Below are 15,774 nucleotides of genomic sequence, written 5' to 3'. Positions count from 1 at the left end.
AAAAGTAGTATTTACTGTAAAGCTTTCATTAGCTTAGATATTTTTGAGAAGGGGATATTTCAGAATTGCCTCCAGAGCTCAAGGTACATTATTTTGCATTTCCCCATGTCTTAGTTTGCCAGAGCTGATATCACAAATGCCACACAATGGGTTGGCTTAAACAGGAGGAATTTATTGGCTCACATGTTTGAGGCTGGAAGAAATCCAAAATGAAAATATATGCATGGCTTGCTTTCTCCCCGAAGACTGGAGTATTCTGGTGCTGGCTGCCAGCAATCCTTGGCAGGCTTGTACTTCTGCCTCCTGTCACATGGCCATGTCTCTCCTTCAGTTCTGTGACGTCCAAATTCTCTTTACAGAGCCTCCAGTAATCCTGATTGTGCCCCTCTCTGCATCACTTGGCCACACCTTAACTAAAATAGTATCTTCAAAAGGTCCTGTTTACTATGGGTTAGTACCTACAGAGACATGGTTTGTTGAAAACATGTGTTTATTGGGGTACACAATTAACCCTACTGTATTCCAAACCTTTACATTTTAAGATTAGATTTTATTTCCTTTGGGGGAAGAAAAGGTTCCCTGAAGTCATTTAGAGTAGAATTTAAAGTAAACCAGGAAGAGGATGTTGCTCAAGTGATAGAGTTTCTGCCTACCATATGGGAGGACCTGGTTCGATCCCTGGGGCCTCCTGGTGAAAAAGAAGAGAAAGCATACCTGCGCGGCAAGCCAGTGCCCACACGAGTGCCCACGTGGTGAGCCAGTGCCCCACGCAAGTGAGTCATACAGCAAGATGATGATGCATCAAAAGAGAAACAAGGGGAGAGTCAAGGCGAAGCACAGCAGAGACCAGGAACTGAGGTGGCACAATTGACAGGGAATGTCTCTCTCTATCAGAGGTCTCCAGGATTAAATCCTGGTGAATCCAGAGGAGGGAAAATGAGAAGAGAAGACAACACAGACAGCAAAAACAGCAGGGCAGGAGGAGGGGAAGGGGGTAAAATAATAAATAAATACATCTTTAATAAATAAATAAAGTAAACCAAATTGGATAATATTATATTTGGTTAAAAATGAAGAGTGACTATTAATTTAATAAAAACTGAATTGTATAGCTTGTAAAATGATTATGAAGGTAGCTGAGAAGAGGCTTTCCTAGAAATGTTTTGGATAACAGCAACTCCTCAGGTGATGACTTTGAAGGACAAATGTGTAAGTGTATATATTTGCTTAAAAACTTTTCATTTTTTTAGTTACACCTACCTCTGCTACATGAAAGATGTCTTATCATCCTATTATATCTTAACCAGGGGTTCTTAACCAGGGGTCCTTGGACCCCCAAGGGTCCATGGCAAGATTTCAGGGGGTCCATGACTTTGAATTGAAAAAAATGAACTTATTATCTTTATTTCTTCTGACCTCTAACTGAAAACTAACATTTCCTTCACTTATGAATGTATGCAATAAATAAATTACAGTAGTTCATTTCAACTGACTGGCAAAGGGGCCCTTAGAACAAAAAAGGTTAAGACCCCTGCTCTGCTGAGTGTTCTTCAAAGTAAAATACATATTATTGATGTTCTAAACCACTAAACCACTAAATTGCCTGACCTAGGAAAATTCCTTAAATATAGTATAACTCACCCATTAATTATATACCAAGGAATTAATGCATCTCAACTTCAATTTCTGATAGTAGTGTTGTGTGTGTGTGTGTGTGATTTCTTTGTTGGTCTTGTTTTATTTTTTGTTTTAATTTCTCTTTGGCTCACCAGTTGTTCAATCATTCCATCAGATAGATGCCCTCTTAAAAAGTTTTATCAATTTAAACAAATTTTAAGAGTATGGAAATGAAGAATTTCAAAACTCTTCATCTTTTTCCTCAGTAACACTGCCTTACTGGAAGAAGAATTGAAGAAACTCATTGAGGCTCTGATTGAGAATTTTCTTGAACCCAGTAAGAATGGACTGATCTGGCGTTCTGTGTAGGTGTAGTCTAGTACGTCATTACTTTGTACCAGCATACATAACAGAACCACCGAGAACTCCAAGTGTTGAACCTCCTGTTAGTGTTCTCTCTCTCTCTCATCTGGCCAAGTAACATTTTCCGTTTTGTTTTTCCTTCTTTTTGGTCAGCTGGCTAAACAAACTATATAAATTAGAAATGAAATGGTATGGAGAGAAATGATTCAAGTTTTTTCATAATCTTGAACAAAAGTCATTACATTAAAAGTATTACAGTGATATGTCATTCTTCTTTTAAGAGAAATAGAACAATACAAAAGTTAGTTTTCTTATTAAAGTCTGAATAAGCTTAGTTCCATATTCTTGTAATTGTGTATTACGCTGTTTAAATAAGAGCAGATAAATGTTATTTAATTGTAGAATTAGTTAAGGAATTAATCCATAAAATTAGCAAGAAAGTGGCACTGCTCCCAGTTTGCTATGGTAAAGTGTCATTGTTACATGACAGGTATTAATGTACAAATTTGAGTATTTAAAATATAGTATTTAGAATTTGTAGTTTAGAGCAGATGTTACAATATGTGGTTTCAGCACCTCTCTTTCAAGTGCTCTTGGTGCCCTATGTATGTATGTATTTACAATTCTAACGTTTACTGAACATAAAACAATAGTGGCAACATTCCTTGGGGCTTTGTTCTTGTCAAATTTCTCAGTGCCTTCCAGGTCTAGTATGAACTGGAACAGTGTTCCTGAATTGAATATAAGGCAATCAATTTATTAATTAAGCAAAATCTTCCAAACTATATAGGTGCTTCCCGTCTATATCAAATAGGTTTGCTGGCTTAAAAAGTCTTATGAATGTAAATAAAGATCTTAATAAAAGTAGATTTAATGTAACTGTAGTTAGGGATCTTTGTATTAGAAATGTCAGAATTATAGCCTTTAAGAAAAGGAAATATCTTAACTAAGAAATGAGCTCTGAATTTATTTAAATATATAACTTTTGAATTACATTTTTAAGTACATTTTTTTCTTTATCTGATGAACTAATGATTTTACTAAAAAATAAAACATGTAGATTTTAAGTATTATTATATACTTAAAACTACATGTTTTAAAACTAAGGTCAAATTTATTCTAAAGTATCTTGCTGGTTTCTGTTGAATTTTTGGAAGATCACAATTGGTTGATTATGCAGTCTGCTGAAAAAGAAGGGCTGTTTAATCTTCTTAAAGTGTTTTCTGTCCTATAGCTCGCAGCATACTTACATATGCAGTATACTTAAGAAGTAACAATAACAAGGCCTTAGGTGTAATTAAATGAAATGAGTTGTCTATAGGAGATAGCACTGGTACTAGAGAATTATTTCCTAAAAAAATTATTTAACATGAAATTTGAATTGATTAGAATGCTCACTAAACCACGGTTTGGTTTGTTGCAGCTGTCAAATATTTGGTTGCGCTCATTTACTCCAAATATAGTTTACAAATTATTGTATTGCCACTATTGTTAATTTGTTCCTTACTTATAGCTGGGTCTTGTATGACTGTAGGTAATAGACAGCTAAATGTAGAGCACCATTTTTCCGATTGAATTTGTTTTCAAAGACCTTGCACTAAAGAAGAAATGTGTAGAAGTTTTGGTTTATTTGCTTTTAAGAATGTATATTGTAATTTAGGAAATGGCCTGTATTCTACAAAGTGGTATGAACAATGCTATATATATGAAAAATATGTAAATTTGTTCTTAGTATCTGTGTTTCATTGACTGAAGAATCAAGTGGAGTTAAAATGCTAACAGCCGCCCATTCACAATCACTAAAGCCATGTCGTGATTTTCATTTTATTATGAAGAAAATAGTTTTATTTGAATGCTTTACCATAAAGCAACATTTGGGTCATCTTGCGCAAGGCGAAAAGTTATTGAAGCTTGGATTCTTATTTCAGAATTTCAGAAGTTCAAAGTTAATATTAACAGTTTCACAAATGTCTCCAAAGTGTATAGATGAGGGAATTACTTGATTGTAGCCAAGCTCTTGAGTCTGTCTGAGCATGATATTTAACATGAACTTGATATAGCAGATGCATACTTGCCTAACAGCTAAATTCAGTGATGACCCAAGCCAGCCAGGAGAGATGAAGTGCTGACTGGTAGATATAAGCTTAAGGCACTGCCTTGTTTATCTTTTTGTTTCATGAACATTATCATGGAAATGAATGCATTCTCATTGAGTATGTAGCACATAACTGGGAGATTTAGAGTATGCAGGGAAAAAGAATTAATGGGGTAATATTGAAGCTAAATTGGAAATAAATGGTAGAAATAAACAAACAATAGAAATGTCAGTAAGGCAGCACAGAAAATGCTTCTTGTGAAGGGAAAACCTATTACCCAAAAAATAGGGGATAAGCTGACTGTGTGCAAGTCGTTTACTTGTGTTTATTTGTTATGAAATGCAAATAATGAACCTATTTTTTCCCCTTTATTAACAATCATTAAAAAGAGGCCAAGTTTTAGGAGATGAAAAAAGTACTTTTACTGATTTAATTCCTGCTAGCATATTGTGTCTTAGGATCATATGAGTGAGTCTTGGGAGAGGATATAGCAAAAATGAAATGGAATAAAATATAGATTGGAAAATAATACCTTTGAGCAAATGCTCAAGGAATTGGGATTATTCAGTTCTGAAAAGGAGAAAGCTTTTGGGATACTTTAAATCTTGTTATTAATTGAGGCTTTTGTTGAAAGACTCAGAGTAAGAAGCAATATGACAAACTTTTCCATCTCTGGTGAGGACAGAACAAGGAATCTTTAAAGGATCTTTAAAAGTGTGGTGGGGGGTGGACAGCATGAAAAATTTAGAATTATGAATTTCTTGGGCAAGAAGTGTCATAAAGTCTTTTACTTGAAATCTTTTTACCTAGAAGGGCATAAAATTTTTAAATATTAAGGAATATACTAAATGGCCTTTTAAGATTCCTTCTAATACTTTTGTAAAACTCAGGTTTGAACAAAGATAATGTCATAAAGAGTACTGAAATTAACTTTTAGGTTTCACTCCATATCTACAAGAATTTTGCTCACAAAATGGTTTTTTTGTATTTTGAGTGGTCAAAGCATGAGTGCAATGAATAAAGACCTACCTGAATGTTATTTTAATTTAACATGGCAAATTAAGTCAGACCTGAAATTAGTTTTGTTCATCATGAAGAATGTATAGCATTCTAGGACTTTCGAGGTTTCTGTTTTAAATAAAAAGTACTGTTGTGGATGTAGTAACTTCAGCAAACACAGAGGCTCTGAGAAATAGGGTGCTTTGAAATATCCTCATATAGGAAATTGACCTCCCATTTCTTAAGCAGGTTTCTTCTGGAATTGTTGCAACAAAGATATTAGCTGGAGTTTAATGAAGAAATTGTTCTATGATCTGCTGCTATTGGTATTTCTTTCTGATGTTTTCCATTGATGTTTGTGATTCTTAAAAAATCAAAATTCCATGTGGATATATTTAATTTTATGCCTTTTTTCTCTACCTCCTTCTTTCCCTAGGTCTGCTCCCACATTTCTGTTACTGTGAAAAGCTATTGCCCTTTTACCTCACTGATAAGAAATCTTAACTGTATTCATTCAGAATGCTTTAAACTTGTTCATAAACTGTGTCTGTGGACTATTGATTATTTTGTGTTTTTGGTCAGGATATTTAAGATTTATGTAAAAAGTAATTTTAAATCTGTTTTATAACCTATTTTTGGTCTGTCTGAATACTACTATATGTTAATTTATTATGGCCTTTTACAATTTATTTGTTTTCTGAGATTGCTTTGGAAACTGAGGAAGAAAGAGTCATATTAACCAAAATGAATGGTCAGTTAATCTAGCATTTTATTTCAGGTTTTCTGGTACTTTGGGCATCTAAAGCACAAGATTTGAGGAAATCTTTTCACATTTGTTACTCAAAGCATCTTATTGTAAGCCATAAAAAATCTAAATTGAAAGAAGAGAATCACTCAATGTCTGATTCTTTACACACAGCATGACTTTAGTCTAGTTGGAAACAAAGGAGAATCTTTAGTGTTGACTACGGTTACCTGAAATATTCCCCATTCTGTTATATTCATTAAGTCATTCCTTCTTCTCTGTTATTTCAACTTTATACTTTAAAAAGAAAATCTGCAAGAAGAGTAAAATGTCCAATTTAGGGACAAAGTAATATATCTAGAGTTTACTTCTCAAAAATTTCTACCAGCATAACCCTAAAGAAGAGGAGTGTGAATGTTGGGGGAAGAAACTCTGAGAGCAAAATCAGAAGCACCACACCACTAACATAAAATTTCATTTATTGCCTTAAATGTGTAGGTGAATTTTGCATTCTCCTTGATAAAACTTTTTCATATGAAAATGATCCCTTCCAATCCTCACTAACACTGATGCTGCCTAAAAGAGCATCAAGTTTATTACGTGTCCCCTCTGTTTTCTTCCCCAGTTCCTCCCCCATTTGCTGTATATTTCTGAGAAAATACAAACTGACTCTCATAAGAGAAATATAAACATAGTACATATTTAGGACATTCCCCGCGGTTTAGAAACTGTCATTCTGAAGTATTATTGCCAAATTAAACTGACCTGCAACAATAATGGTACCCCTGAACCTTATAATGTAGTCTGAGATGCTGGCCAGTTTGTTCTCTGTCATGCACCAGCATTCTTTGACTAAGAAGGAACTACTGACTATCAGCTCCCTAAGGGCAGGGTTGATGTTTTATTATTGTTCATATACACACTGTCTAGTTCAGTACCTGATATAGAGTGCTTCCTTGATGATAATGGGAATTAAGGGATTTTATTTTAAAGAAGCAAATAATTTAGGAAACCATTAATCAAAAGTAGTTTAATTTTCTAAGTCAGCTTTTTAAACAATGATTCGCAATACTGAAATTTATCATGTGATGTTTATTAAGCACACACACCCTTAAACAATCAGTTTCTTTGGAGAAAGCAGAGCATATTTCTATTTGAAAATTGTACATAATGCCTAATATAAAATTAGGTATTGGCTAAGAAGCAAGAAAACAGTCTCTATGTAGAAGACTTATTAATATCACTAGCATAAGTGCCATTCTGATCCTACTAGTGCTACCTTCCAAGTGAGCCACAACTAATTTGATACTTTTTGGTATATTTTTGTCCAGTGTTATGAGTTATCATATGTTGTACAAGATCCACTCAAGCAAGGATCTGCACCTTCTGTGGTGAGGCCTTCCTGTTATAGACTAGAATAAACTCTTGGTATACTTCATTGATTATGCCAGATAAAATATATACAGTTCAGTGAACTTATCTTTCTGATTAAGTGTGTAGCAGTAGTTTAAAATTGTTCCCTTATTTTAACAATTTCTGTCAACTTCTTATTTTTCTCTATGAAAACACCAGGGTGTATTATAAGTACTGCCTGTGAGAATTTGCACTTAAAGTATACATGCGTGGATATCTTGTGGCTTCAGCCAAATGAAGTGCTATCAGTAATAAACAGGTCTCTCCATAGGCGTGTGTGGTGTGTTATTTTTATCTTAGATACTGTGTAGTTCCTAAAGTTAGCTATCCAAACTGAACATATTTTTGAAATATATATGCATGGAATACCCTGGAACAGGGGTTCTTAACCAGGGTCCACAGACACCCCAAGGAGTCCATGGGAAGATTTCTGGGGGTCTGTGAGCTTGAACTGAAAAAAAACCAACTTACTATCTTTATTTTCTCTGACCTCTTACTGAAATCTAACATTTTTTCTTTTAAGAATGTATGCAATAAATTACAGTAGTATTCATTTCATATCATATTACAGTTGTTGCATATCTTGAAAAATCGCTTACGCTCATCCCTATTTTGAAATTACAGTAGTTGTTAGATCTGGATGCTAGTTGAGTGTCATAAAACTATCTGCTGCTACAATGTACTGAGAAAGGGTCCGTGATTTTCACCTGACTGACAAAGAGGTCCATGGAACAAAAAAGGTTAAGAACCCCTGCCCTAGAATCTACTTGAGTCTAAGTGAATAATCTAGCTTGGTACCCAGGAAATATTTCTTCATTGATTCTTCAGAAGTCCCATATTTAAGAGCTATTTTAAAGGTTTTCAGTTCTATTTTTCTTTTCTCTCCTTCTGTTGACCTAATTTGTTTGACCATGTTAACACTAAGTAATAATAATAAGAAAAAAAAATTTTTAAATAAAGACAAAAAATAAGAAGAAGAAAAAGTAAAGACTTGGGAATTCCTCAAGGTAATAACTCTGCATCTGTGATACAATAGTGGCTTGGAGTGAGTTTCCAAGGGCATGGTCTCCATTGTTTGCCTCTTCTCTGGTCAGGCCAGAGGCAAGATGAGTGAGAGTAATGTTCTTCAAGGTAATTTTAACAACTTCTAAATTGAATATTCTGAGAACTATGTTGGTCCTATCCTTAACTCCTTCCCCTACTTTATTGTTCCTCATAGAACATAAACAAATGAACAAATAATTTAAGTAGTAGTGGTGTCAGTGCCCATGACTGTAGCTTTCCACTATTTTACCATTGCCTAGAAGAGTGGATGGCACATGGTAGGTGCCTGATAAATATTTATTTAATGAATAAACCCATTTTGTGGTTTCTGTTAGCAAAAGAAAAACATTAAGTTCTGGATTCTATATGCATAGAGTTATAAATGATGAGAAATATGCAGTAGCAATACTACCAGCTTTAGAGAATTTTAAGTCCATTAACCTTTCATCCAGCCATCACCTACTTCTTACTGCTTCCTGGTCATCTCAATCCACATATCCTGATGAAATCTCAAGCTCAGCATTTTCTCCATGCCTTTCCTTGGTGGCCCTATATCCTCCTGATTTGAAACCTGCAAGTTACCTTTGATTTCTCCTATCCTTAGGTATGTGCTGTTCTGTAAGTTCTTAAAATTTTACGGTCTCTGATGGCAAAGGGAAAGCCATTGACTTGAGACTTTCCTAAACACAGACCAGGAAGCTCACAACCTAAAATAATAAGACTATTACCAGCCCCAAAAGAGAAGAGCTTGTGTGTACATATTTGAAGTGTCTTGGGTGGGAGGATTATAATAAAAATTTGTTTTTCACCATCCTTTCCCTTTTCTCCCTAAATAAGCATTTTCCCATTTTTGTTAGTGATACAGCCATTCTCCTTTTTACCTTTGCTTCCTTCTCTTTACCTTCTATTCTAATGACTGAGTTGACCAACCTTGCATGTAACTTGCTTTAAATTAAGTCTTTGACCTTTATCCCTCTGTTGCATTTATTCAGTTTACAAATATTTATTGGCCTGGAAATGGGTAGAAACCAAGAATACTCTAGAAGGCTAAAAAGTAGGAAAAATGGGATAGCAACCTGTTACTGCCAGAATAACCTGTTCAGGACACCACTGCCACTGCATCCACCATCACCAGGTAAATCACCGCTATGTATTCCTAATGTATTTGGATTCAAGGCACCTGGAGAGAAGGCATAATTGTCTGGAGGTAGGTTAAAATCCTGAGCTGCCTCCTAGTTGTAACTAGACTGAAAAGGAAGGATCTGACCCCCTCAGCTTCCTTCTGATTGGTAGTGAAAGGTAGGTCACTGCATTACCCTTCCTCCAGACTGAACACACAGTGAAGGAGAGTTAATTCACCATTAGGAAATTATGGTACAGATAAAACATGACAGACACCTACTGCAGTGGCAGAGCAGAGTATTGAAGAATAAGTAAAAGGCAAAGAGTGAGGGAGGCTATTTTAAGCACAGAATACTGCATCAGCGTACAAAGAATTACAGGTAGTTTGGTATTACTCCATCATTGGAACTGGCTATGGATAGGGATGTGAATAGAGAGATGGTAGAGGGCCCCTGTGAGCTCTTCTGTGGAGCTTGAACTTTTACAGCAAATGACAAAAGTCATGGAGAAGTTTAATGGAGGTCACTAAAGGATGATGGATGTGGGCAGTGGGGAGAGTATGACAGATTCCACCACTGGAAAGGGTCTTAAAGGTGCATCATTTTCTGTAATATAACTACCAAATGGGGATGTATCCGTTTGAACCTCTCTAATGACAACTTGCCAAGAGGAACAGTTCTCTGTCAGAGAAAGGTCAGAAGATGGAGTGCAGTCTTACGTTCAACTGAAATCTGCCTTCTGTGACTTCTATCCTTTGGTTGCACTTGGTAACTCCTTAGTGTTACACAAAAGTCCATTTTCTTTTCGCCCAAAGTCTTTTTTCCCAGTCTAAACATGCCTAATTCAGCTGCTATTCCTTGTATTATGACCCACGTGGAGTTCTTCTCACCTTCCAGATGACCCTATGGACAGCTTATTTTCAAGAAGCTGGGTCTGGAAATGAATATAATACTCTAGAAATAGTGATACCAGTTAAGAGTAGACAAAGACGGGATTTCTACTTGACATGGAAGACGTCACAACTGAGACACAGCATGGAGTGGGCTCTGCCTACAACACATTCCTTGACACCTTTTTATTTTAAAAACAATGTTTCCTCCATTAACCCTCAAGTCATCCCTTCTAAAAAGTCTTTCCTGTAATCCCTGCTAAGCAGGGGCTCTCCTGTGCCCTTCCATAGCTCTCTCTGCTGACCTCTATTACAGTACTTCCCACTCCTTATAGAAATGATCTGTTTGTCCTTCAGGCTCTCCCAGGCAAGTGTGAGCTCCTTCAGGGCTGGAATTGGCTGACTCATTGCAGTATGCCCAATGCCCAGTACAGAGCCCTCAGCAAAAATAAAAATAAAATGTTGAACTGAAATGAACTGAAATGGAATTTGAGCTGAGTTTTTAAAGGCAAGTAGGCTGTGAACAAGCAAAGAGGAGGGGGACACATTGCATGTGAATAATTTCAACTCAAAGCATGGTCTACATATGAAAGCATGGGAGGCAGGAGCCCCTGAGACTTGCTGAATCACAGTCATGAGCTGAAGGAATAAACCAAAAACCAAAACACAAACCTGAGGCTAATAAGGAAAGCAGAGACGGGCGTGGGGATAGTAGTAGAGCAACTGGGTCAGATTAGCTTTTTACAGTTTGCCATTCCCACATATGGATGCTTCCCCCTGGTGGAAAAGGATCCGTGTCCCATGACTCATCAATTGAGATTCTATTCTGGGAGGAACCTAATTTCAATCCAAACATCTCTTTTATAGTTCAGGAAGCCTGAGGGTAAAGGAGGGTATCAATTCCAGTCCACACTGTGGACTTCTGTAAATCCAAGTCATCTTATTACCCATCTGCTACTTTCTCCACCACAACCTGAAGGTGGCTAGTTAAAATTCTTCCAATGAATTTTAGTCTTCCAGCCAGATGGGCCCTCCCTATTTTTATATAAATGAAAACTAAGACCTCCAAGAAGAGAAGTGATTTCTCCTAGGTCACAGAGCAAATCATAGAGAAGTGAATTCTCCTAGGCTAATACTCAGGTCTTCTGTCTCATGGTCCCTTTCTCCTTCCTCCTTATAAACACCTCCTAGGAGCAGGACAGTGAGTAAAAAAGTTGATAAGATGTAATCCATATCTTTAAGAGGACAAAAAACAATTGCAATGGAGGTGCTATAATAAAGGTAAGGATAAAATGGTGCAGGGTATAGAGAAAGGGAAAACTGGGCTGGGTCCAGCAAGAGCTTAAAGGAAGAGCTGGGACTAGAACTGAGCCTTGAAAGAAGAACAGGTGGTGGTCAGCAGGGAAAAGACAAAAGACCTTGCGGGCATGGGAGATAGCAAGGAGAATGGAGAAAGCAGGATTCTGGGGAGGCTGGGGAATAGGTTTCTGATCTTACCCAATGGCACACTGTGTGTGACATGGGCAAAGTTCCAACTGCTACTCTGAAATTGATACTTACCAGATCTATCTTTTTAGGCCAGACCTCTTTTCTAAGCTTCAGAGTCATAGATCCAACTACTTTCAAGACATCTCTTCCTGGATATCTTATAGGCACTTCAATCTTAATATGTTCACACCTAAGTTGCTTTTATTTCTCACTTCTGACTACTTCCCACCATGCCACCAAACTTGCTCCTTTTCCTAAATTTCTTCCCTTTCCCTCCCTCTCCCCACACCGAATTAAGTTCCTGGTCCTGCCAATTTTATTTCCTAATTATATGAAAACTCCTTAAAGCAACAGGACAAAAGTGAGAATTAAAAACAAACAGCAACAACGACAACCAAAAGAAAACTGAGTAAAACATGGAGTCTATGATTACTAGGGTAACGGAAACAGTTGAGTTCTGGGGTTTTGTTTGTGCCATTCAAGTCTATCCGCCCCTAGCTACATCTTGGCACCACCTGGAAACAATTTCTGGTTCTTACACTGGCTGGGACTTTGGATGGCATCAAATATTCTGGTTAGTTGATAACTGTTTAGTCACCTGATCTGGGGAGATTGACTCGGGAGAAATCCTTAAACGTAGCAATTCTCAACTCCAGCTAGGCAAATGTTTCCAGATTCCCCTACCTTGGAAAAGGGAATATTTCTTCCTTAGGCCTAATTTTACAACCTGGGAATGGCTCCCTGGTCCATTGATCTATGTGGTTCTTTTTTCTGCCCTCTGGAACAATCTTTGTCTATTACCTGTACTGGCTACTTCTGAATAAGTGGCCCATGTTGGTCACTGTGAAGCAATTTGAAAAAGTCTCTTTCAGTCTAGGATGGTGGCACTACTCATTAAAAATTTTTGCAAACTTTCTGTATATTAAATTATGGTTTACGTCATACTCCAAGTGATACACAATTATTTTTGAGACATAAAAATCTCTTGCCTGATCACTGCTGTTTTGGAATTAGGCCTCTGAGGACTCTTGCTCTAGAGATTATAAGAAGCCTTTCTGCCTACTGGCATCACTTTAATTCTTTCAGGTGTTGTAATAGAGTGTTTTACCACCACACCTTTAACGTGATCTGCATCTCCAGACTATATTTTACTATAAGAATCCTTTGTCAGCTAGACAGCCTCAAAATGATAAAGAATTTTATCTTTTTACCTTGTAAGTCCTGCCCCTCTAAATTCTAAGTTCTGATTGTAAACAGGCCAGTTCTTTCTTCAGTTCATATCTCTCTCCCTCTTATAAGGTATGGCATTCAGCTAGGACCACCCAATGGACATTAGCAACATTCTGCTTCGAGATCTCTTTAGCCAAATCCAGAAGTTCCTTAAGCACTTTTTCCATCTTCCAAGGTGTCACAGGTGACACTTTTCCCAATTGTTTTGTAACTATAAAACACAAGTTACCATTTTTCCAGTCTCCAGTAACAATTTCCTCATCGTTTTCCCAGACTTCACTAAGTGTGCTTGCCTTTTTTCCAGTTTGCATTCATTCCATGGTCCGAAAGCCAATGTCACAAATCTTTAGAGTTTTGTCAAAGGTATCATCCCACTTTCAGATACCAACTTCTGAATCAGTGAATCTCTGCTATGAAATAAACTACCCCAAAACATAGTGGACTAAAACAACAACTTTATTACCTCTCATGATTCTGCTAATTGGCAATTTGGACCGAGCTCACCTGGATGGTTCTTTTGGTCCTAACTTGTTTCATTCATGTGTCTGAACTCAGTTCCAAGTTGACTAGGTGCTGGTTAAGTTAAGATGACCTCAGCTGGGATATCCGATCTCTGCCCCACCAAGGCCCCTCATATTCCAGCAGGCTAGTCTAGGCATGTTTACACACATGACTTGGCAGCATTCCAAAAGAGAATGGCAAAGCATGCAAGGTCTCTTGAGTCCTAAGCTCATAACTGGCACAGTGTCCCCTCCATTGCATTTTATTGGCCAAAAGAGAGTAATAAGGTCTCCTCAGATTCAAGGGGAGGGAAAATTACTATACCACTGACTAGGAGGAGCTGTAAAGTCATGCTTCAAGTGGCTGATACAGGGAAGAATAAGGATTATGGTATTTTGACAACCCATACCTCCTCAGAGGCCACCGTCTTCATGAATTTGGTGTGCATCCTTCCCTTCCATATTTTTATATCTACATGACATATGTTTATGTAAAAAATATAGTCTTTTTTTCTGTAGGTTATATATTTTAAAATGAACTATCTCATAGATACTAAAGAATCTGTGTACTATAAATGTAAAATATACAGAATAAAACACTTTAGTACCTACTACACAGGGAAAGATAAGGAATTTTAACAATAAATTTTAAACACCCTCTATGCCCCTCTCAACATTAGTTTCTTACCTGGGATATTGCAGCAGCCTCCTAACTGGCCTTCCTACCTCCAGACTTTCCTCTTCCCATCAGTTAGAATGATCTTTTAAAAATAAAAATCTAGTCATTCATTCCTCTACTTAAAACTGTTCAGTTATTTTCCATTGACCTTAGGATAAAATTGAAATTCATTACTAGAGTAGGCCCTTAATCTTCCGACCCCTGTTTATACTTTATGCCGTATTTTTTCCCATCCATTCCTCAATATCCTATGCCTTTCCTCAAAACTTATCATTGAGTTTTGTCCAAAGAAAGTGGCCCCCATAGTTCCTCCTTCATGGCCCATCCCACTGTTGTTATTGGCTGTTTACCTGTCTGTCTCTACTAGTCAACTTCAAGGGCACCTTCCTTTTCTGTTTTATCCCTGGGTACCAAGCACAGCAACTGGCAGTACAAATTCTCAGTAACTGTTGAATGGTTGAATGAATGAATGAATGAATGAATGAATACTAGGCTCTGAGGAAAAGAGAAGCTCCACAAAAACTCTTAGTCTAGATGGAGAACAGATGTTATACATTAGTAAATTCATCTTTTTTTGCTAAGTAAACAGACATGTGATGAGGACAGTAGATTTGAAAATTAACTTGAGTTAGCTTCTAAATTCCACCAGGGGGTACTATAAGGATGCCTCAGATTTCTCCTAAAGCCACATTATTTCCTTGAGAAGACCCTATCTACTTTGAATGGAAATGTGATTATTTTCTGTTTTAATTCAGTTTCCTGAATAAAGCTTTATCTGAGCCATCTGTGAGTTTGAAGTAACCCCTGTTCATGTCCTCTTTGAACCTGAGGTGGTTCTTTAACTTAGAAACATCACAAGAGCTTTCATAAACGTTATCTAGTTTACCTTCCATATCAATCCTTGGGGACCATAATTGTGTCCATCTTACAAATGATAACTGTAGGGGTCAGAGAGATTGAGTAATTTTCCCAAGGAATCACAGCTGGAACTTAAACAGGGATCTGAATTTGTAACTTCCAAATCCAAATTTATTAATTCACTAAGAATATATTGGGAAGCGGATATGGCTCAACCAATTAAGCTCCTGTCTACCATATAGGAGGTCCAGACTTTGATACCCAGGGCCTCCTGGTGAAGGCAAGCTGGCCCATGTGGCAAGCTGGCCCATGCGGAGTGCTGCCTCGCGCAGGAGTGTTGCCGTGCACAGGAATGCTGGCCCACATGCAGAGCTGACACAGCAAGATGATACAACAAAAAGACACATAGCAGAGAGACAATAAAAGATGCAGCAGACCATGGAGCTGAGGTGGTACAGGAGACTGAGTCCCTCTCTCCCATTCTGGAAGGTCCCAAGATTGATTCCCAAAGCCACCTAATGAGAATACAAGCAGACACAGAAGAACACACAGCAAATGGACACAGAGAGCAGACAGTGGAGGGAGAGGTGAGAAATAAATAAATCTTAAATAAAAGACTATATTGAGTACCAGTCACTGGAAAAATGATAGGGATACAAAGGCTTATTCTCCAAAATTTTAAAAAAGATTTATTTATTTATTTTTCCACCTTCCCTTCATCCACCCTGCTG

At 37.2% G+C, this 15,774-nt stretch overlaps 1 protein-coding gene across 1 annotated transcript in view; it reads left to right on the top strand.

The window, feature by feature from the left end:
* The window catches only part of PGM2L1 (phosphoglucomutase 2 like 1), a 52,520-nt gene extending 45,017 nt beyond the window's left edge, over positions 1-7,503 (top strand). The window contains exon 14 of the mRNA XM_058305942.1: positions 1,884-7,503. Within this exon, the coding sequence (XP_058161925.1) occupies positions 1,884-1,986 (103 nt within the window). The 3' untranslated portion in view covers positions 1,987-7,503. The remainder of the gene's footprint in view (positions 1-1,883) is intronic.
* Positions 7,504-15,774: the final 8,271 nt, after the last annotated feature.

The sequence above is a fragment of the Dasypus novemcinctus genome, chromosome 10, assembly GCF_030445035.2.
Source record: "Dasypus novemcinctus isolate mDasNov1 chromosome 10, mDasNov1.1.hap2, whole genome shotgun sequence".
Taxonomy (NCBI): domain Eukaryota; kingdom Metazoa; phylum Chordata; class Mammalia; order Cingulata; family Dasypodidae; genus Dasypus; species Dasypus novemcinctus.
This window is presented reverse-complemented; position numbering and strand designations above follow the sequence as displayed.